Source organism: Leucopleurus acutus, assembly GCF_964270905.1.
Source record: "Leucopleurus acutus genome assembly, chromosome: 14".
NCBI classification, from domain to species: domain Eukaryota; kingdom Metazoa; phylum Chordata; class Mammalia; order Artiodactyla; family Delphinidae; genus Leucopleurus; species Leucopleurus acutus.
Genome location: NC_139156.1, coordinates 60,674,209 through 60,696,832, shown reverse-complemented (window position 1 = coordinate 60,696,832; position 22,624 = coordinate 60,674,209). Strand labels below are relative to the sequence as shown.

The following is a 22,624-nucleotide window of genomic DNA, read 5'->3' as shown; positions in this document are numbered from 1 at the left end:
GTCCCCACCGCGTGTTGGTGACCTCTGACCAGAAACTTCTTAATGTTCTCGTGCCCCTTCCCCACTCTGCCGACCCAGAATGACAGGACCCAGAGCCTCCATTTAGAACTTACTTCTGAAGGAGGCAGGGATGAAGGCGAGGTGGAGGTGGGCACGGGGGATACACAGAAGACAGGACCACGTGCCCTCCGAACGTAGCCCTGGCTCCCTGGTGGACCCTGCCCTCCCTCACCGCCCGTGTCCTCTTACATGCAGAGTGGAGGGAGGCCCCTGGCGGCTCTCTAGGGTCAAAGACATCTGGAAAGAGCTAACTAATGCAGCCACCGCAGAGACAGTCAAGAGAAAGGAGGATCCCTGACCCAATTCCAAGTGCCACCTTCCCTTCTTGCACTCATGCAACGTGCATTTATTAGATGACCTACTGTGTTCCAAACACTGCTGGATTCCAGGTATCAGCTTCAGTCAGGAAGCAAAGTTCCCGCTTCCATGGAGCTGACAGGCAGGCAGAACGAGGAAGACAGAAATTAAACACGAAGTTCCAGTCGGGAGGGGGGACGAATGGGGTGCCCAGCACAGGGCCCTAACCCAGTCCAGAGGTCAGGGAAGGCCTCTGTGCATGAGGTGTTCCAGCTGGTACTGAGGGTGTAGGAGATGGCCGTGCCAGGTATGGTGGCGACCCTTTTCATCCTCTGCGTAAGGCTTGGCCTTCCTCTGTTCCCCCAGGCCTTCAGCCTGCCCCCTAGATTCCCCAGGATACCTCCACACCCCAACATGAGGTGTGTCTGCTGGGAGCCAGAGAGTAGCCTCCGGCTGAGGGACAAGGGGGGCCTGGATCACCCAGAAAAGGGGGCTCAGAGAGGGGCCAGCCCTCCCCTCCCACCTGCCCTCTTCTGGCCCCAGGGTCACTGAAAGCTCAAGGTCCCTGTCCGCCCTCTTCCTTCCAGGCAACGGATGAAGACTCTCCTCCCAACAACCAGATCACCTACAGCATAGTCAACGCCTCCGCCTTCGGCAGCTACTTCGACATCCGCGTGTATGAGGGCTATGCCGGTACGTGTGGGGCAGGGCTGAGGGCCCAGCCTGGGAGGAGGGTTGGCAGGTGGGGGCGGGGTTGCACATCACACCTGTCTCAGGAGGGAGCCCTTCTGTCTCCCAGACACCCTGGACCACTTGGGAAGCTGCCCCACAGCTCCCGTCGTCTGGAGCAGCACGTGGTATGGGGTCACCATTTCATAGGCTCAAGATCTGTGTCTCAGTTCAGCCAGATCTTTCTTTGAGTCTTAGGCCTGTGGCCAGTCAGGCATCTGAAGTTACCACAGTGTGTGGGGTTCCTCTTCAGAAGGGCTGCCTGGCCAGATCTATGGCGGGGGACGAGGGGGAGGGGAGCCGGGTGGAGGCTTCTTAGCCAAGTTTCCCCATCCTTTGGGCATGCTGTGGCCACTTCCCAGATCTTCCGGGCTATGGCCTTTCCCTGCTTGGCCAGGCACAGTTCCATACTCTGGACCTTGCCCTGCCTGCCGCACTGTGAGTCCAGGAAGGGCATGGCAGCAACAACCTCAACCTTCAAGATCCCAAGAGACCACCTGGTCTTTTTGTTGAAGCAACTAGGGCCCAGAGACGGGGTGGCTTGCCCAAAGTCACACAGCAAAGCTGTCCAGGGAGGCCCTGGGATCTGGCTCTTGGTGGCTTTTCAGCACCTGCCTCCCCACCAGAATCCAACCTCCTTGAACTTCTTGACCCTCTCACCCCTTACGGGGGTTACTTCCATGTCTTTGAAGAGTCTTTTCCTTCTGCTGGGAAAGCCCTTCCTCCCTGTCCCTTTGCCCTGCTTCCCTTTAACCCCTGGCTTGCTTTAGGGCTCATTTGGACATCCTCTCCTCTGCGAAGCTTCCCTAATGCTTGGAGATGGTCTAGGTGTCCCCAAGGCAGAGCAGATGTGCACTGGGTGACTCTGAGTGCAGTGCTCACGCCTCCTCCCACCCCACATCTGTGTCAGAGAAATGCTCTTGGAGAAGCTGCAGTCCTGGGCCTGGGTGCTACAGCCCGATGGTCTCTGTAAAATCTGTGTCCCCCCTTTTAAAAACGTAACAGTCCCATGCCTCTGCCCACCCTCACACCTCACCACCTTCTCAGCTAGAGGAACCCTCCTTGGGTTTTCTATTACTAAAGCAACAATTTTGTTTCTGTTTTCCAAATAGAAAGTGGTGATTTAATATTGTGGTAATGCCTTTGCAGACTACCCGTGCCCCCCACTCCCAAGCCAATACATCTTCCCTCCCAAATTGAGAATCAATGGCCGAGCATGAAAGATACTCATGGTGAGAGTCCAGGCATGTGCAGTGTGCCTTTGGGGAAGACACTGAACCTCTCTGAGCCTGGTTTCCTCATCTGTAAAGTGGGGCTTATGTTACCACCCAACTAGTTACTACCTGCTGGACTCCACACTATGCCTGGCACAGATCAGGCAGTCAGTAAACCTAAGTCAGGACCATGGGGCTCCGGGAGTTCAGAGGCAGGAGGGGAAAACAAGGCAGAGCTGGCTCAGGCTGAGCCAGCCACGCCCTCTCTGCCCAAAGGGGAGCCGTGGCTGGATGGACATGTAAAGTCTGCTCACAGAGGGCCTGGGGCCCTACCCTGTCATTTCAGTGATCAGCGTGAACCGCCCCCTGGATTATGAACAGATACCCAACGGGCTGATTTATCTGACGGTCATGGCCAAGGATGCTGGCAACCCGCCTCTGAACAGCACTGTCCCTGTCACCATCGAGGTGTTTGTAAGTACCCAGGGGTGCACTGGCCTTGCCCTTCCAGGATATGGGGTGCTGAGTGCTTCCCAGAGTATTGGGGCCCTGTCAGAACCAGCTGTCCCCACAGCTCAGAGAGTTACTCAGCAGACTGTCCCAAAGGCTGTCCGCTAGCAAACCGCCTCACAGCTCAGCCATGGAAGGCACAGGGCCCTGGGACCCAAGAAGAGCCCAGTGGTCCTGCTCTAACTTCATTCAGGGACCTCAGGACCCCCTCTGAGGGGGAACAGGAGCTGGGGCTCAAGCAGGGAGGAAATGTCATTGATTCCTTCATTTATAGCCATATTCGGTGAAGTTCAAGGGAATTGCTGGAAGGTCATCTTCTCTGTCTCTCTCTCTGGTCCCCTCTTTCTTCTTCACTTCCTTTTTCCATTCCTGTGAAGATCTAAAAGAGCCTGAAACCAAACCACAGCTTGTCCGACACGAATAGCAAGCACACCTTAGTGCTTTCCGTGTCTGAAATTATGTCGCTGAATCCAGCTCCACACTGGTTCACTGACCCCATGCAGCTCCCCCAGCAATCCCGGGGATGCAGATCACGGTCTGACGGTAGCCCTGCCGCCCCGCAAGACACCCGCCCCCATCTCATAAAGGCTGCTGCCTGCGGAGAGGGTGAACACGTGTTGACGGAAGAGTTAGTGCATTACTGGCTCCAGAAGGATTCGATCAGATTGCCAGGTTAGGAGATACTCTGCGATTTGACAAACACTCAGCGAAATCTTGCCCAGAGCAGGTTGATGGATGACCTTCCTGTCCCAGCTGGCTTTGGTAACAGCCTCTGGTGCTGCCTTACTTCTGGCTTTAATGAGTCTCATCCTTGAAACCCAAGTCCAAGGCTCCAGGGCCAGCTCTGGACGGGGACCCCGCTTGCTTACGGAATAGGACAGGGCAGTGATGGAAAAGTCGAGGGTGATTCCTGCGGGGAGCCCTGCAGCTTGGGCATGTGGGAGCAGCATTTCGGGGTAGGAGAGGACGGAGAGTCTCTGCAGAACCAGGTCCAGTAATGGAAAGTCAGAGTCTGGGACCCTAGATCTAGCACTTCAGCCTCCAGGGAGTGGCCAGGAGGAGATCCACAGAAGCCCAAACGCATGCCTGCCTTTAACCTGCAACCGGCATTTAACTTGAAATGCCGAGGGTGATAGCAGAGAAGCAGAGTACGCTCCCTGCTAATCCTGGACAAGTCCTGGCATTCGTCCCCACATGGCCCCAACCCTGACCACAGCCCCCAGACCCCCCTAACCCTGGCCACACTTATAACCCTGACCGACGCCCACCCCCATCCCCCATCACTTTCAACCAGTGAAATCTTGCTCTACTCAAGCAAGCAGTGAATTCCTCCTGTGTGCGCGGTGCAGTAGAAGGTCCTGGGGGGATATGAAGGCGACTGTGAATCCTGCTCCCCCCACAAAGGGACACTGTAAATAGAGGGAGGAGCACAGCGTGGGAGGCGTATGGCTTTGAAACCCAGCTCTGCCACCCTGTAGCCACGTGACCTGTGGTTCTTGTCCTCTCTGAGCCTCAGTGTCCTGATCTACAGAATGGGGACACTCGTGGTACTGCCTCATGATATTGTGAAGATTAACTGAGATCCTGCAGGTGGTACCTGGCTCCGGTAAGGTGGGCCGTCGTCACAGCTGATAGGACAGGTGCGCGTACGAGCGGCAGCATGCGTGCGCCAGGCTCTCTGGTGCAAGGGGAATTCCAGACAACTCAGCTGGGCAGAGAAAGACCCTCTCTAGGCTTTAGGGAAATGGAAGTGAAAGAGGATGAGAGTAGGGGAGGTTTGGGGAAATGAGGTGAGGTGTTCCACGCCACCCAGAGATGGGCAGGCAGGATGGACCAAACAGAAGTTAAAACGTCTCTAGCTCCATACTGTGCCAACTGCTTTCATGTTACACAGTCTCTGTCAATCCCACTCAGCAGATGAGGCTCAGGGAGGGAACATAAGGTGGTACAAGGTCACCAGTGCCTTCCTCACTTTCTGGCTAGTAAGTGGCATTTGAATTTACTTCCAATCCTAATAAGCTAGGATTTGAATCCTGACCTGTGTGACTCCTAGGTTCACGTTCTTTCCACCACAGCCGAAGGCTTGGAGGCTTGGATATCCCAGTCTTCATGTGACTGAGACCAGTGTGCGTCAAAGTTCACATGGATTCCCTGGGCACCTTCTTAAAATGCAAATTCTTATTTGGTGCGTCTGGGGAAAGAGCTGAAGCTCTGCGTTTCTAACGTGCTCCCAGGAGACGCTGATACTTCTGGTCAGGGGACTACACTTCGAGTAGCAAGGCCTTCAAAGATCCGGCCTCGTGGTATCTTGAAACCCAGGGACTTCCCCAAACCCCAGCCCACGTCCCAACCTGTGGTCACTTAAGGAAGGGACCTGGGGAGGGCCTCTTTTCTCTTTTTGCCTCAACCCGTCACATGTAGCCAGAGCAGGAGGTGGATGGCCCAGGGACAGAACTAACCTTTTATCTGCTGGGAATAAGAGTGATGAGCAGCCTCCGCCTCCCCCGCTGATACCAGGGAGCGGGGGCTCCACGTGCAGAGGCAGGTGGGGGCAGGAGTCCACCTCGCTCCCCTCTCAGCAAAAGCCAGCAGGTGCCCTGGCCTGGAGCCACCTCAGCCCCACGGAAGGGGCACCGTTTTCAGATTTCCTCAGAGCTGTCATGCGGGTCAGCAGGAACCCTGCGCTGCCCTTGCAGGTCTGCCCTTGCCCGTGGCCGCGGGGTGGATCTGGCAACAAAGTGCCCCCTTGACTGTGAGTGAGCATCGCCTCTCGAGCAGCGTTTTGGGATGGTGTAGTCACTTGTGTCTAAGGACCACACTTGAAAAGGCCAGCGGAGCCAGTGATTCCTTTTCATCCACTGCTTGTTGGTTTTTAATAAAGAAGTCAAACTCGGTTTGTAGATTTCCCATTGGGGGACAATAAGCTTCTGTAGAGGGAGCCACTGAATTAGAACTAATAGTGAATGCAGCGCCAGGGTCCAGGGAAATATCGTTTCTGCCTCATGCTCTGTCACTGACATTCTCTGCGCCGTTCCGTGCAGCCAAGCAGAAGGCTTAAATAGATACATACGTATATATTTAAGGCACTTGTGCCCACACCAGGGATGCCCAGGCGTGCTGCTGGGGCATCAGACATGGGCTGGGGCCTCACGCTGCCAGTTCTCTGAGGCTGGAGAGAGGGACAGGTCAGCGGGAACCAGTGTTTGGTCCAGAGCCAGGGGCCAGATGAGAGAAGAAGAGCATTCCTCCACCCACAGTCCCGGCACGATGGGATTCTCTAAAGTCCCACGGGGTGGGCAACCAGACACCAGGCCACCTCCTTCTTCTTTAAATTTTGTTTAAATTCGTTTTACTGAAGTATAGTTGATTTACAAGGTTGCGGTCAGGCCGCCTCCTTCTTCATACGTGCTCAGACAGAAGTGAGTGACTCGCTACAGGAACCTTCCTCTCAGGGGGCTCCCAGTGCTTGGGGGAGGGAGGCCCTGGGAGCCTGCATGGCTGAGAACTGAAGCCTACAGGCTCCCCTGGGAGCTGTGACCCAGTCTGACCTCTGAGCTCCATGCTGGGCTTTTGGGGAAAGGGGAGGAGGTGCTGAGTCAGGTGGGCCAGCGAGGCTTCCTCCAAGAGGGGAGCAGGGAGGAACTCTTGTGGAGTGACGGCAAAAACAGTTGGTGAGGACGAGAGGCGTAAAGGGTAGGAAGGTCTCCTGACTGTGGAGCAGCTGCAGACGCAGGCGGAGGCCGTGTCCCGGGCCCACCCTGCTGGCTCGGCCCGTAGACCCAGCGGCATCCCCTGGCCACTTGTGGGGGCTGGGCCAGAGGAGGGATTGCTCTAGAACCGCAGCTGGTTGTGGTGGGCTGGGTTTGCCCAGGCGGGTGCAGGAGCTGTTGTTCTTGTGTGTGTGCAGAAGGATCTAGAATTCAGGCTCTGGGAGCCACCTGCCCCTGCCTGCCGCTGCATACTTCAGGACTGAGGTACTCCTTTCTCCCTTCGTTTCTAGAAGGCAGAAGGTAGGAGGGTTCCTAGAACCTTCCACTGCCACCTTGGCGGAGCTGGATGAGAAGGTCCGAGTGTGGGTGCAAGAAATGGAGGGAGCTCGGAGTTCAGCCGAGAGACCGGCAGGGAGAACCAGGGGAGCTGGGAGTCCCAGCTGCTGTCTTCATTCTCCATCTCTCCGGCCATCACTGTCCCTTCCTGACCCCACATGTTTCCCCAAAGCCTATCCTGCCACCTTGAACTGTAGCCCAGCTGGGGGGCCACCTGGCCACCCTGTGACACCCCACCCGGCTCTGGTTATACATCGAGGCCAGAGCTCCTCCGTGCCAGCCTGCGGTGCCGACCAGCCCCGAATGCCTCCCTGGCTCCTGCAACGTGTCTCTCTTCTGTTCCAGGATGAGAACGACAACCCTCCCACCTTCAGCAAGCCTGCCTACTTTGTATCCGTGGTGGAGAACATCATGGCAGGTACGGCCTGGGCTGGGGAGGCACGAAGGCGGGAGGCCAGCAGGCATGGCGCTGACGGCATGAAAACCTGACCTTGCACACGATCGCCAGAGGCCCGTGCCCTCCCTGTGTTTCCCAATGACAGGTAGAACCTCTGGAGATGTCCAGTTGTCTGCCAGCCCACGGTTCTTTACAGAGCACCTACTGTGTGCAGTTGCTCGGCTAGGCACTTGGTCCCTGCTCCCCTGCAGCTAGTTTTCCTGCAGGGAAGAGAATAATGACCAATGATTAATTCAGCAACCTTGGTTAAACAAGAGTATGCAGGGAGTTCTGAGTTTACGGGGCTATGAGGCCGGTCCCAGGGCCCATAGTGGCCGAAGGGGTCACCTTGGAGGATGGCCTGTGTTCCTAGGTGAGGATGAGAATGGGAGGCTCCTCCCTGGGCTGTCTCAAGTGCCAGGGCCCAGCTTGCAGACCCAGGGCCACCAGCTCCACACTCAGGTTCCAGCGGACCTGCTGTGTCCTCAGGGCAGGCCGGAAACTTCACCCTTACACCCAGAGTGGACGTTCTGTGGGGGAAACTCTCATATCAGGAATTGCTGCAGCAGCTGGAGGAAGCAGGGACAGTGAAATCAGAGGTAACCTTCCCTGGCATCACAGGACCTTCTAAAGAGAACCTTCAGGTACCTTCCTGGTATCTGATGATTTGCTGGGCAGGTGCCAGACTGTGCCCAGCCCACCTTTACCCACCCCAGTCTCAGGCATCCCCTGGAGAATATCACTCCGAAGCAGCCCCCTGCACTCCCCATCACCCCCAGAGCCTCTGACAAGGAGAGACCTTCATCATGGCATTTAATCCTCTTCCAAGTTGAGTATGCTGGGATACAGGAGTGTGTCAGGGCAAAGGTACGTGTCCTGCTCAGGACAGGACTGAGAGTCAGATCAGAGGCCCCACGGCTACCTGGAGAGGCCCAGAATGACCTGACTGTCCACAGCCCCCTGCCTGGCCCCTCACGCCCCCTGGGACTATCGATTCATCAGCATCATAGTAGCCATGGTCTGCAGTTCAGTGGGAGCTCCCGTGGGCCAGCCTGTGCCCTGTGTGTTTTATCCTTTGGGATCCTTGCCAACAACCCCACAAGTTGGGCTTTATAGTTAGACCCATTTAACAGAGGAAGAAGCTAAGGCTCAGACAGGTGAAGGCGGTTGCCAGAGGTGCTACCAGATTGCAGCCTGGCTGTGGTGACTCTAGAAGGCCACACACTGAGCCTCCTCGCCACCCTGCCAGAGCTGGCCGCTGGGTGGCAGGCGGGGGGGCTGAGTGCCCTGGCAGGCACAGCTGCAAGACACGCCGCCCTCAGAGCCTGGCCAGGCAGCTGGCAAGGCTGGCCCCCTGACCCAGGATTTCACAGAGATGGAAATGAAGGTGAGGGCCTTAACCGGACATGAAGGAGAAAATAAAAACCCTGGTAAATTCTCCTTGTGATCAAGATAAAATAAGACCAAAGTTGAATACAATAAATGTAGAGTAATTTAATATGGAGCTCCATTTCTTTTTGAGTCAAAGTCAAAGCTGGTCCACTGAGCATGTTTAATATGGTGACCAGGCAGGGAGGGGTGGGGTGGGGCAGTGGCGCACTCTCTGAGGGACGGAGGCGGAGGACTGGATCCATCCCAGGCTCCACCCCCTCCCATGGAGCCTCGTCCCCGCACAGCCCAGGAACCTGGGCCATGGGAACAGGCGCTTGAGCCCACTGTCATCCCTGGGTCTCCCCAGCGGCAGGCTTCCTACCTCCTGAGGGCTCCTTCCCCTTGGGCCTGTGCTCCCGTCCTGCCCGCGGAGCCCGGGGCTGTGAGCCCACGGTGAGCAGCACCCCACTCCTTTTGTCTCCCGGAAGGAGCCACGGTGCTGTTCCTGAACGCCACGGACCTGGACCGCTCCCGGGAGTACGGTCAGGAGTCCATCATCTACTCCTTGGAGGGTTCCTTCCAGTTTCGGATCAACGCCCGCTCAGGTGAGCCCCCTGTGGCCCTCGTCCTCTGCACCTCAGGCTGACGCTCCGTCCTCAGCCTGGGGACCGGCCTCTGGGCCAGCGTCTCCTCCCTTTCACAGGAGGCCCGTGTTTCTGAGCAAGTCGGCTTTGAGCACCTGGTTTTATCCCTGAGATACGCATTTGTGTGAGATTACTGAGCTTACCCCACACACAGCAACATTCATCCATTCACCAGAGAATGTCTTTCAGTGATGAAGAGCCCTGTCATGTTTAAAATGTGTTCCATTTTACCAGTATCTGGCTAACCCACTGCTCTTCAGGGACACCTTTCTGCAAGCCTAAGTGTCTCCCTCCTCACCTGCAGACCTCATTCTTGAATCCTGGCTCCTCTTCCTAATATGGCGTGTGCCTCAGTTCCCCACCTACAGAGGATGCGCAGATCAGGGCTGTTGTGGGAATTCAGTGAGTCATTAGAGAGAACTCAGAGTACACTCTGGCATGTAGTAAGTGCTAACAAAGTTAGGTTATTATCATTATTTTCACCCTGGGGACCCCATCCCCAGCTCCCTGCTCAGCCCATGTAACTCTCCTTTCTTTCTCATTTCTCCATATGCCTCCCTCTAGCTTTCTCTCCTCCTTGAGGCAGGGAGGGAAGAGGCGCAGAAAAAAGCAATAAGAGAACCCAGCCTTCTAAAAGAAGCTGGGAAGGAATGGGAGGCCCCCGATGTTCATTCATACCTTCATTCAGATATCAGTGGGGGCCTGTTCCCCTCCAGGTGCTATGCTGGGGAACAGGATGGAGTAAGACATGGTGTCACCCTCGCGGGGTTCCAAGTCAGCTTAGTGGGCATGCAAGGCTCCCCACTTCCAAGTACCCACTCGTGTATTGGGTAAGGGAACTTGTAGATGCCCAACAGGCAAACCCTGAAACCTCAGTGGCTTAGCACAATAGAAATTCTAACTTACACAGCAGTCCAGTGCTGTGTTCAGGGCACAGTCTTCCACATGATGATTCTGGGACCCAGGCCCCTTCCATGTTGTGGCTCCAAGGTCACTGCAGAAGGGAAAAGGGAATATGGGGTCTTGTGCAAGGAGATGTTTATGGGTCAGGCCTGGAGTAACATACATCCCTTGTGCCCACATCCTGTTGGCCAGAACCAAGCAATGGCCCCACCTAGATGCAAGGAAGGCTTGGGGAACATCATAGTCCCTGGCCTGGCAGTCCCTCCCCAGCAATCATTCTGGTCTGGGAGGGGAGCAGGAATCTTTGACGAACACTGGCCATCCCTGCCACAGGTGATCGGTGGCCCAGCAGGGCATCGAGTCTTCCTGTTATTCGTGCCTCCCTGCTCAAAGTCTGCCCGCAATCTCTCTTTCATCCCCCTTTCCTGGAAGCTTGGGGAGCAGGTGGCTGGTCCTGACGTGTACAAAGACTGAACACACCCAGGGCTATCCTGAGCCTCCCTTTCCACCTCTGACAAAACAGGTGCCTCCCTCCCTGCTCTCAGGAGCCTCCACCCTCAGCGAGCCAACGTTTCTAAGGAGCTCAGAGGAATATCGTTAACGAATATTAACTGCGTGCTCAGCACTGTTCTAAGTGCTCTGACCAGCATCACCGCCACTCTGAGGCAGGTACTAGCCTCACAGCATCCCCATTTTCCATACAAGGAAACTGAAGCATAGGAGAGGTTAAAGTCACTTGACTGAGGACTCGCAGAGCCTGAACTTCCAACTCCGGAGCCCACACTTTCAACGCTCCATTCTATAAAGCCGTGGCGAGCCGCGTGCCGCCCCCAGATACAATGGCGGGCACACTGACCTTTCAGCACCTACCCAGCCTTCCCAGTCAGGGACTCCATCTCCACCCGGGGCCTTTAATAATGACATGGACATTTTCCTGCTGCCTTAACACGGCTCCTTCAGCTCCAAAGGTGTAAGCGCTTTCCTCTGAGCACCTTGGTCAAATTAGCCAGGCCTGCTCCACAAAGGTGGCCTTAATTGGATCTAATTTCCCAGACAGGAGGAGCCATCTATCATGCCAACAAGTTCATGTTTAAAACTTTTTAGAGCTTAATTTCTTTTCTTTTTTTTTTTTTTTTTTTTTTTTGCGGTACACGGGCCTCTCACTGTTGTGGCCTCTCCCGTTGCGGGGCGCAGGCTCAGCGGCCATGGCTCACGGGCCTAGCCGCTCCGCGGCATGTGGGATCTTCCCGGACCGGGGCACGAACCCGTGTCCCCTGCATCGGCAGGCGGACTCTCAACCACTGCGCCACCAGGGAAGCCCTTAGAGCTTAATTTCTTCCTCACGCTGCCAATTAACTGACACCACCCCAGCAAGGAGCGTGGCTCTGTGGGCAGAGCTTTGTCAGGCTTTTGTTCCTGGCTTTAGCACCACCCCCAGCTCCCTTCTCAACCCTGCACAGGCCAGAGACGGGCCAGCATGGCAGGAAGGGAAATTTGAGAGTGAAAGAGTCCTAGGGACCACTGGCCCCACTCCCTTATTTTATGGTAGAATAAATCAAGCACAAAGAATTTAAGTAACCTGCCCCAGGTCACACCGCTCAGGCAAGGGGGATAGCACACAGTCCCTGCCCTTGGAGAGCCCTCACTGTCCTTTGGAAGGAAATGAGCTTTTCTGAGTGTTGGGAACTTCACCTAGAGTTATTTAATCCTTCCAAAGCTCTTACTTGAAAGCATACTAATCTCTCTTTTACACGTGAGAAAACTGAGGCTCAAAGAAATTGAGTGACTTTTCCAAGGCCAAGCATCTGGAAAGGGCCATAATCAGAATTCAGATCTGGGCTTCACTGTCCTCAAAGCATCGGCTCTTTCCCGTGGCCCACGTGCGATGGTAGATGACCTGGCTACTGTACTGTACTGCAGCTGGCTTGCGCTGGCTCACCCCTGCTCACGAGAGCCAACTGTATACATCTCTTCCCAACTCCAGGTTCAATGCCATCAAGTGGGCAGCTTAAAATGGGCCCTGGGGGCTTCCCTGGTGGCGCAGTGGTTGAGAGTCCGCCTGTCGATGCAGGGGACGCGGGTTCGTGCCCCGGTCCGGGAGGATCCCACATGCCGCGGAGCGGCTGGGCCCGTGAGCCATGGCCGCTGAGCCTGCGCGTCCGGAGCCTGTGCTCCGCAACGGGAGAGGCCACAACAGTGAGAGGCCCGCGTACCGCAAGCAAAAAAAAAAAAAAAAAAAAAGGCCCTGGTGGGAATATTTATAACTATGGAAATCAGCAAATACCATTTTTTTTCCTTTAGGGAGCCAGTTGTCAAACATTTACCGTCACACCACTGCCAGATGACTTCCACACTTTAATTACACCAAAACACAAAGAAAAGCCCAAAACAGGCTGACAAAGATTATGGTCTATTTTAAATGTTTATATTTAATAGAATAACTTGTTTATACACTAAAGAAAATTCAAGGCATTATAATTATGTCACGTACAAGGTAATTAAGGAAATTATTTTAGAACGTAAATCTCAGTGCGCTGTAGGTTGAGCTATCTAGAATGAGCCGCAAGTTGGAACGTGCGTGAAGCACTTGGTGTGTTTCAGTCCTGTTGCTGTATTTCTGGGACCATGTGAATAAATAGTGCCAGGTGCTGCTCTGAGCTTTAGAACTAAATTAGGTGAATTAATCCCATAACAGCCCTATGAGGTAGGCCCTATTATTGTTCCTTTTTAACCAGATGAGGAAACTGAAGCACAGGGAATTTAAGTAATTAGTTCCAGTTGATAAAGCCAGTGAGGTAATGTCAGCAGTCTAAGTGAGAGGTCCTTTGTGAGTGAGCTTGAGGCCAAATGTCCCTCCTGCCCTGTTCTCCAGCCCCTAACTCCATAATCAACCTAGGTTTTCCCACATCTGAAAATACCTCCTCCCCACGGGGTTATACTGCCCAGCTCTGGGATTCGGGTTCCCAAGGCATAGGTGCTACGCCCTCTCCCCTGTGAGCGCCATCTCACCACCCCCCATGCACACCTGTACATTCACACATGTGCAGCGAGGCCACTGGATCTTGCAGGCGTCTCTCTTTTGCACACCTGCTCTTTCCCTCCTTCCCCAATCCCTCCCTGGCCCACCCAAGCCCTCTCTCACGCACCCCTCTCTCCTGCAGGTGAAATTACCACCACCACCCTGCTGGACCGTGAAACCAAGTCTGAGTACATCCTCATCGTACGGGCAGTGGACGGGGGCGTGGGCCACAACCAGAAAACCGGCATCGCCACTGTGAGTGCCTGGCCCTCCCCTGCCCCCAGCTCCCCACCCGCCAGCCGGGCTGCTGCCCCCAGCTCATCTTCAGCTTGCACCACTTAGGCCCCTGGGTGCTTGTGTCCTGAGGCAGTGTGAGGCCTTGTGGGAGTGGAGGGAGGGTAGCAGGTACCAATTCATTGTCAGCCAAGGTCAGCCCTGGGGCCTCCACAGCTATGGGAAGAAAGACATTCCCAGGAATTCCCTGGCGGTCCAGTAGTTAGGACGCGGTGCTTCCACTGCAGGGGGCACGGGTTTGATCCCTGGTGAGGAAAGATCCTGCAAGCCACACAGTGCGGCCAAAAAAAAAAAAAAAAAAGGCATTCCCACCTGGGACATGGGGGCATTCCGGAGGAGCAAATACTCTCTCTCCTGCCTCCAAAGACCAGCTGGGAAGAAGGCACGAGCCCCATAGTTCCCTCCCTGCCTTGGCACCTGCCAAGAAGCTGGAACAGGTATTCCTCTCAGAAGAGTGGCTCAGAGCAGGAAGCAGGGCCCTGGAGGGTTTCCGGGAGCCTGTTACCACCCCACCCCTACATTTGCAGCCTAGGTTTGCAAGAGATGATGAGAAATGATGCCTAGGTTTCCCTGCCATGAGCAAGTAGGACCCAGGAAGGCCCAGAGCCCCATCCAAGGCCTTGGTGCCTCTGAGAGTAGGAAGCTAGAGGAAAACCATTTGAGGATCCTGACTGAGCTCTTAGCTGCAGAAGAGGGTGGGGGAGTGAGACACTCCCTCTGTGGGAGAGCAAACAGGAAGAGTAGCTGACAGGTCCCTTCCTTATCCTCATTTGCTCTCCACCTGGAGCCCTCTCCTGACCTCTCCTTTAGTCCTCATCCCCCCCCACAGCAGCTACCCGCATCCTGACCCAGCCAGAGGAGCTGGGGGTGCTACCACTCGGCCAGGCACTTGGCTGAAAAATCCCCAGGGCCCTATTCAGTCATGGGAGGCCCCTGCTAATAAGACTCCGAGCTCTATAAATAACTTACCTGGGTGGCAGGTGAGCAGGGAAATGGCTTGGCTTGTAGCTGAGACTGACGGGAGAAGCTCTAGGGATTCTATCAGGTTCCCCACCCCAAACCTCCCGCATGCTGCCTGTCACCTAGGGGTGGACAGAACAAGCCCCAAGTCACAGGAACGATCTCAGGGGTCATCTCATCCATTCCTCTGCCTCCTAATGGGACAGCACCTAAGCCCTCTGAAGGGTCTTGGCTCCCTCCTGTCCTTGAAAGCCCAGGCCCTGCCCCGAGGCCCCCAACGCGGGTGGACCTGGTGGAGTTAATGCCAAGGTGCCCCATAGGCATCTGAGTGTGTCCCCCAGCGTGGGCACTGTCCTCGCACAACTCAGCTAGGCGTGTCCCACAGCGCCCCTTGTGGCTTTGCAGGTGAACGTCACCCTCCTGGACATCAACGACAACCCCCCCAGGTGGAAGGACGCTCCCTACTACATCAACCTGGTGGAGATGACCCCTCCAGACTCTGACGTGACCACGGTAAGTGGCGGTGGGAGGCAGAGCTGCGAGGCGGCCCTTCGCGGGGTGTCTGCTATTCCCACGTGAGCCCTAAGGACCTGCCAGTGTGGTGCTGATGGACTTAATGTTTCCCTCGGAGCCAGCTCTAGGAGCAGAGTTCCAGAAGCTCTCTTGCATGGTGAAAGGTAGTCAGAGGTTGGGGGAAAGCCCTCACACAGTCCTCAGTGACAGGGGACTCCAGGCTTTGTCAAAAGGAGCACAGGCAGCCCAAGGACAGTGCCAGAGGAGCTAGGGCTGGTTCAGCTCGTAGCCACCCTTAGGAGTGAGACCCTAGGACTCCGGCCACCCCCTCAGGAGAGCCCCCAACCTCCCGTCCCCCGCTCAGATCGCGCAAGCTTCAGCTCTGCCCTCAGAGCCTTCCTTCACCACTTCGGCCTGGGTCAGCTGGCCCAGGGCTGCCCCAGCAAGGGGTTCAGGGTTCAGGGACTTTCTGGCACGGGATGTTCCAGGTTTTCACAGGCTCCTGTGTGTGCTGCGTGCAGGGAATGTGACTCAGGGTAGGGGAGGGGAGACACAGCCAAAAACCTCAGGGCGTCCAGAAGGGAGAGCAGAGTCCTGAGGAAGCTGAGCAAAGCCAGGCTTGAGCACCCCACTCGATCCGCTCTGCTCTGGGATTCACATTTGTGAGGCTTTCTTTTCCCCCTCATACTTGTGCCCCATTTGGCCTCATTCAGGGAGGCTTCTCCCCAGATGTCCGGCCCCACAGACGCCAGCCAGCCCTGTGATAGACATGAACCTGACAGATTACGGCAGCCCTGCTGGGACATGCCAGATGCTGTGCATGTGTGGTCCCACGTGGCAGATGGATTCCTTGCTTCCGCTGTATGATGGAGAAAATGGAGAGTTAGCGTTTGAGGGGTTTGCCCAAGGTCGCAGAGCTAGTAAGGTAGTAAGAGATAGTGTCAGGACTGAAACCCAGGTCCCACCTGGCCTTTATCCCTCTGTTGGCTCAGCGGTGCTCTGACAGGTGGCCCAGGTCCCGAAAAACTGGAGAACTCAGGTGGGATGAGAGAAGGGATGGTAACTTTCATATCCAGCTCTCCAGGAAGGCTGCCCCACACTGAGTGCAAGCAACCGTGGGGTGGTGATGCCTAGCCTCCCTGCCCCACACCACATCAACCACAGCCGGTAGTGACAAGGTCCACCTGGTCTAGATGGGAGAGGATGTCAGCCTGGAAGGAAGGACAGAGAGAGAGAGAGAGAGAGAGAGATGGCCATCACATCTGTCCTGTCTTCCTTTGTACAAGTTCAAAATCCGAATGACTCTTGACTCGTGGGCGGGTCCCCCTTGCAAGGATTCGTGTAGGGTGGGGGTGGGGGTGGGGCGGGGTAGGGATCTGGAATCTGTTTTCTCAAAGCCCCAGACTGGGAGCGTCCTTCCAGCTCAGAGCCAGATTTGGCAACAGCTCCCCTAGGCCCTTTCCTCTGTGCTCTCTAGGCTACAGATCCGATGGGCGCTCTCTGCTGCCACCTCATGTACACTAGGGGTCTAGACTAGGACAACCCCAGCCAGAGACCCCAAGAGCTGGGGCAGAATATTCACCTGTGAACATCTGTCTGGTCAGCTCTTACCTTTGCTTTACGTGACTGAGAAATTCCTCCCAGAGGGAACTGAGGAGAGAATGTGGCTGCGTGGAACAGCAACCAGGGGTGCCATTATTAGAGAGTCCACCTGCCAGGCAAAAAGTAGTTCGGCCCGGCTGGGACTGCACTTGGCCTTGAGCAGTTCCCAGATCAGGTCCCCGGTAGCCTTCTCCGGGTCGCCAGCCTCTCCTCACATCCTCTGAGCCATGAGCAGGTAAGGACGGTGGGCCAGGGGCCTGCTGCCCAGTGCCCCCTCACTCTCCAGGAAACCTCCACAAACCTTCAGTGAGCCCCTACTGTGGGCCAGACCCTGTGCTTGGCAGGAGTACGGGAAGCAGCAAGTTTCCTCTCTGCCTTCAGGGAGCTTGGTGTCACTCCTAGGCTCAAACCCACCACTGGTTCCCACCTTAACCCTGTGTAAAAGCCAGAGTCCTTACTGGACCCACCCGGCCCACAGGATCTGCCCCACCTTAACTCTGGGGAGATGGACATGTGTGTCCACCCCTCAGTGTAGAGTGGACATGGCCGTTCCTCCCCCAGCTTGGGGCAGCCACAGGGATGGGGGACTTCAGCTTTTCCGTGACTCACGGTAGTGTTTGAGCCCTGAAAAAAAAAAATGTTAATGACTCAGAATTTCAAAAAGAAAAGCGCAGAATCAGAATTAAAGCTTGTTATATTAAACGTCTGCCAAACGTGTTGTGACAACCTTAGAAATGACGCCATTTAATGTGTGTAAAAATTTCATTGCATGTGAGGACAAATTGTGGGTTTGATTTTCTGGAATTCCCAGTTATGTGTGATGATTGCTAGGATGGCAGAAATGAAGCCCACATTAACTGAGCTTGTCATAGCAAAATAATTTCAAAAGGAATAGTCATAAAAATTCTTTCAGATTTTATAGCCGTGAAGTGTATGTACGCGTATATACATGGGCACATTGTAATACCTTTGAGGGGGCCCCCTGGGGCCTTCTAAGGCCTCACGACGGCCCTGGGTGACGTAGGGGTTGTGGCTGAGGTGTGAGAAAAGTGGGCTTCAGGCAGGGAACAGCTAACCCAGAGGTGACATCAAGGGGGAGGTGATATTTGAACAGAAACTGGCCTACCTCCTGACTCATCTCCCACCCCCCTTCTCAGAGCCACCGCGCGCGCGCGCGCGCGCACACACACACACACACACACACACACACACACGCGCGCGCGCGCGCGCGCGCGTGCCTTTCAGTTTCCTGAACCTGCTGAACTCTTTCCCACCTTGGAGCCTCTGCACAAGCTCTTCCTGCCCCCGCAGGGCGCCCTTCTTCCTCTACTCCCCACCCCTGCTCTTCCCATGGCTGGCTCATTCTCCTCCATCTGCCCCAGCTCAAAATGCCACCTCTCTACACTCCGTTTCTTTCAGAGATGGCCACACAATCCGTGTTTATCTGTTAGTTAGGTTGCTTGCTTATTAAGAGGCAGTATAGCTCAGTGATTAAGTGGGCGCCTCTGGTACCAAAATGTCTGGGCTCTAATTCCAACCACACTACTTACCAGCTGTGTGACCTTGGGCAAGTTACTTAACCTCTCTGTGCGCCCACCTTCTCGAGTAGAAAACGGGGATAAATTCTTCACTTGGTAGAGTTGTAGTCATACTTAATGAGCCAAAATACACAAAGTACCCCGGCACACGGTGAGTGGCCAGCAAATGACAGCAGTTGTCGCCATCAGCTGCCCCCGCTGCTGGAACCACATCTGTCTTGTTCACTGTTGAGCCCCAGTGCCTAGCACAGTGCCAGGCACATTGTAAGCGCTCAGTATTTGTGAATGAGAGCTGTTGATGAACTTGTTCGCCTTTCATCCCCACCCTACCTGGCTCTCCACTCCACCAGGTGGGGTCGAGTCTTCCCTGTCAGAGGGAGACTAGGGTGTGTGACCAAGGGCCCCTCTAGAGGGAGCCCTGGCCACTGCCCCTGGTGTCTGAAGGGCAGGGTGATTCCAGTGATGTTTTTTCAGAGCTGTGTGCAGACGATCGTGTGCCATGTTCGTGTGCACCGGGAACTGACCAGGGAGGTGTCTGTGTGCGCATGTGCACCGCGGGCGTCCAACCCGCACGGGCGCGAGCTTGCAGAGTGGCCGTTCTCTGTTTGCAAGTGAGATTTTGGCCCAACTCTCCCTCCCCGCTCCTGCAGCCTCCTTCCAGGACCTGGCTGATAGGCATTGATTTAGAGCCTTTCAAAGCCCTCCAGCAAAATAAAGGAGAGGGGAGAGGGAGGGAATTATTCCCCGTCGGGCCAGGAGAAAAATGACGAGCATGAAATGGGAAATAATGAGGGGAAGGTGGTGAGAATCTGTACAATCGCCCAGCAGGGAGCTTGCAGGAGCGGTCCCAGCCCACTGCCTTCTCCTGTGCCCCCATGCCATGACCAGGGAGTGGGCCAAGGGGCCAAGAGTCAGTGCCCACCCCCAACCATGGTCACTTGGAAGCAGCTGCCCAAGGTACCCCCACCCCAGCACTCAGGGGTAGTGGAAGGTATCTCAGCACATTCAGCAACAGGCTGCTGCCCTGGAACGGGTGGTTTAACTGCTCTGTACCTCAGTTTCCCTATCCAGAAAAATGGGAATAGAAACTATCTCCCTCCTCTAACTTGAGAGGAGCATTGTAGAAACACAGGGCTTGCTGGTCTCCTCTGTCCATCAGTGGGATGACTTTGCCGGGCTGAAATGATACCAGGAGAGCCTTGTCCCCTGCTGTCGATACAGGGGTGATTGGGTCCCCATTATAGAGGCGGGGAAACTGAGCACCATGCCCACAGCACAGTGGGGGCTGCTCAGGCCTGGAAGGCTGGGGCCTCCCCCATCCCCATTGGCACAGCAAGGCTGGGAAGGGAGGAGATGGGCTGAGCAGCTGGGGTGGGACTAGAGCCGTGTCCCACTCTCTGAAGCAGAAGAGGGGCCCAGAGTGGCTGGGAGTTCAGCGCCAACATTGGCCTCTCTCCCTGACCTCCCTGGGGCCCAGGGGCAGATGGGCACCCTGAGCGGGCGAACCATCTGTCTGTTCTGGTCAAATGGCCCCTGAGACACCGCGGGCTGAGGATTAAGCCAGAGGAGGGACAGATTCTGCCGCCAAAGCACAAAAGACGCCACATCAAGTAAGACGAAGGAGCTGACACGGCCAGGCTGTCATCGCCATGTGTTCTGGAGTTAAGAATGACACCGTCCTGATGCGGCCCCTGGGACTGTGATCACCACCCGCCATTGATCTTGTCCACCTCTGGTGCCGCAGTGGCCCCTGCAGCCAGGGTTGGGGGTGAGCGGAGGGGCGGGTGCCACTGCTGTCCTGGGTGGGAACTGAGTCAGCTCCGAGGCTGGTGTTGTCTGACGCTGAGGCTGGCCCATGCCTCTCTGAGCTCTGCTTTCCCCTTGTGGGAGGTGGATGGTAGAGAAGGTCCTACAGAGCAGGGGATGGGTGGGCGTGAGGACCTGGGAGAGAAGGCGCTGCAGGGTTTGTTGCTCTGGGTTAGGTCAGCAGTGAGGCTGATCCCTTCATGGGGAGGGGCTGGAAAGTTAAAGGGGCCAGAGTGTCTGGGGCCCCTGTCCTGAGACCCTCCCCCTTCTCGAGGATGGCGTTCCCCTTCAGGGAAACTCAGGCCTCTCCCTCCTCCAGCCTCCCCTATCCCCAGCCCCATGACTGGCCCACCCTCCAGACCAGGGGACCTATCCATGGCTCCCTTCCCATGCCCTGTCATCCTTGGTGTCCCAAGAGGCCCAGTTCTTTTCAAATTGCCTCACAATCTACCGCTCCAGAGGAAAGAAGAGAGGGTTTGACGAGGAGGAACCCAGTTCCCAAAATCTGTGGTTTCAAAGCCTTTCAAAAGATCAGCCAAGGCTTTGGACTCCCCAACCCTTCCCAGCCCCCACCCTGAAGAGGTCCGTGGTCGTGAGCTACAGGGACTCCTCCCCCAAAAGCTCCATGAGCCTGTTACCCAGCGTGTCTGAAAAGGAAGGATGCTGGCGGTGTTTCCTGCCGGAGGGACCTAGAGCCGCTTCCTGGCTGGGAGACTTTGGGAGACTCACCGTGCCTCATCTGTGAAATGGGCTTAATTATAGGTGTCCTCCTCGTAAGACTGTTGACACAGTAGGTGGAGAAGGCCTGGTGTCTGTGAGGTTCGGGGAGCCTCCTATATGCTCTCGGGTGCTAAGTGTGGCTTTTACAGATCAGAAGCCGAGGCTTGAGTGGGGAAGGGACTTACCTGAAGTCAGAACAGCGGATGGAGAAGCCAGGAAGCCCAGGACTTCCAGTGCTTGTTCATCTTTTGAACCTCCTTCCTCCCCACCCCCAGAGATCCCCCTGCTGAAGCCAGGAGGGAGACCCACCTCCCAAGTTTGAGCGAGGATACCTCCTGCTCCCAGGCAGTGGGGTGCCCGGGCCCAGTGTGTGAGCTCAGGCAACCCCGGGCGGGCAGCCCGGGCCACAGAGACCCCCTCCCTGGCCTGGGCTCAGTGGAGGGGTCGGTTCCTCCCGGGCAGGTGGTGGCCATTGACCCGGACCTGGGGGAGAACGGCACTCTGGTGTACAGCATCCAGCCACCCAACAAGTTCTACCACATCAGCAGCAGCACAGGCAAGATCCGCACCACGCACATCATGCTGGACCGGGAGAACCCCGACCCCCACGAGGCGGAGCTGATGCGCAAGATCATCGTCTCCGTCACAGACTGTACGTGCCCCTCACGCCCGGGCTGGGGACCTCCCCCCGTGGCATGTCCTCTGGGCGTCCTGGGACCTACCCAGGAGGGCTGTGTCTTGATGACTGAGAGTGGAGTGACACCCACTTCCCACTTGTGACCCAGCCCTCGCAGAGGGCAGAGGGAGCTGGGGGTGCAAGGCCCAGGCTGCTTCGTGAAGGGGCCCCTGGGATGGAGGGCCACTGAATCGCCTTTCTCCACCCCCCTTCTTCTCCTGCACCCCTCTTTCCCTCTCCTGTCCCCGGCCCCCCCTAGGTGGCACACCCCCTCTGAGCGCCACCAGCAGTGCCACGGTGTTTGTGAACCTCTTGGACCTCAATGACAATGACCCCACCTTTCAGAACCTGCCTTTTGTGGCCGAGGTGCTTGAAGGCACCCCTGCGGGGGTCTCCGTCTACCAGGTGAGTTCCCCTTTCCTGGCCCCGGAGCCTGCTCTCTGTCATCTCCCTCACCAGCCAGCCAGCAAGGGAGCAGCGGGTGCTGTGTGTGCCCAGCCTTGTGACGGACACTTGGCAGGGGCGGGACAGGGGAGGCCAGCCCGAGACCATCAGACGGGACACACTCCACACCAGACTTGGAGAGCCAGTGCTCTGAGAGATGGAAGTGGAAGGCTTCCTGGAGGAGGAGGGGCTTGAGCTGGGTCTGGAAAGGAAAGCACCACGGGAGATGGTTAGAGGCAGAGGGAGGGAGGGGGACGAAGACTAGAATTCTAGGAAGCCAAATCAGTTTCTCAGGGCCCGATTGTGGAGGGCTGGCCCGAGACCCTCAGCACTTCATGCCTATAGGTGGTTCTAGAACACGAAGAAGGTCAGACGAGTGTAGCCCAGGCATCCCGCCTCCATGGGCAGCCCCCTCTCTCCTGTGCTCCCCTGTAAACCCCAAGGCAGTGCCACACAGCGGGTGATTCCCCCACTTTTCAGGAGACTTACAGAGACTTTCCCAAGTCCCTGTATCCGAGAAGGGGTAGGGCCTGATCGTGAACCTGGGTCCTCTGCCTCCCGCTTCATCACCCTCTGGTCAGGGAGGCCCTGAAGGTCCAGGTTGAGGGGAGGCGATGCCCTCACAGGGGCTATTTAGAAACACTGGAAAGCCCTCAAAGTTGAGATGGGCTTTGGAGTACGACCAAGATGGGTGTGGGTCCCGACTCCACTGCCTGTGTGCTGGGTGACTTGGAGCACACTATTTAACCTCTCTGGGCCTCAATTTTCTCACCTGTGAAATGGGGATCAGAAGAGTACCTGGCTGGCTGTGCTGTGGGGATTCAATCAGACACCTGTGTAAG

At 56.1% G+C, this 22,624-nt stretch overlaps 1 protein-coding gene across 1 annotated transcript in view; it reads left to right on the top strand.

Annotated features, from left to right (window-relative positions):
- LOC309971799 (cadherin-23-like) overlaps positions 1–22,624 on the top strand; it is a gene marked incomplete at both ends in the record, with an annotated part of 325,411 nt that overhangs the window by 265,694 nt on the left and 37,093 nt on the right. The window contains 8 exons of the mRNA XM_082855179.1: positions 945–1,050; positions 2,647–2,774; positions 7,202–7,274; positions 9,152–9,268; positions 13,372–13,484; positions 14,889–14,996; positions 21,125–21,314; positions 21,598–21,743. Of these exons, the coding sequence (XP_082711305.1) occupies positions 945–1,050; positions 2,647–2,774; positions 7,202–7,274; positions 9,152–9,268; positions 13,372–13,484; positions 14,889–14,996; positions 21,125–21,314; positions 21,598–21,743 (981 nt within the window). The remainder of the gene's footprint in view (positions 1–944; positions 1,051–2,646; positions 2,775–7,201; positions 7,275–9,151; positions 9,269–13,371; positions 13,485–14,888; positions 14,997–21,124; positions 21,315–21,597; positions 21,744–22,624) is intronic.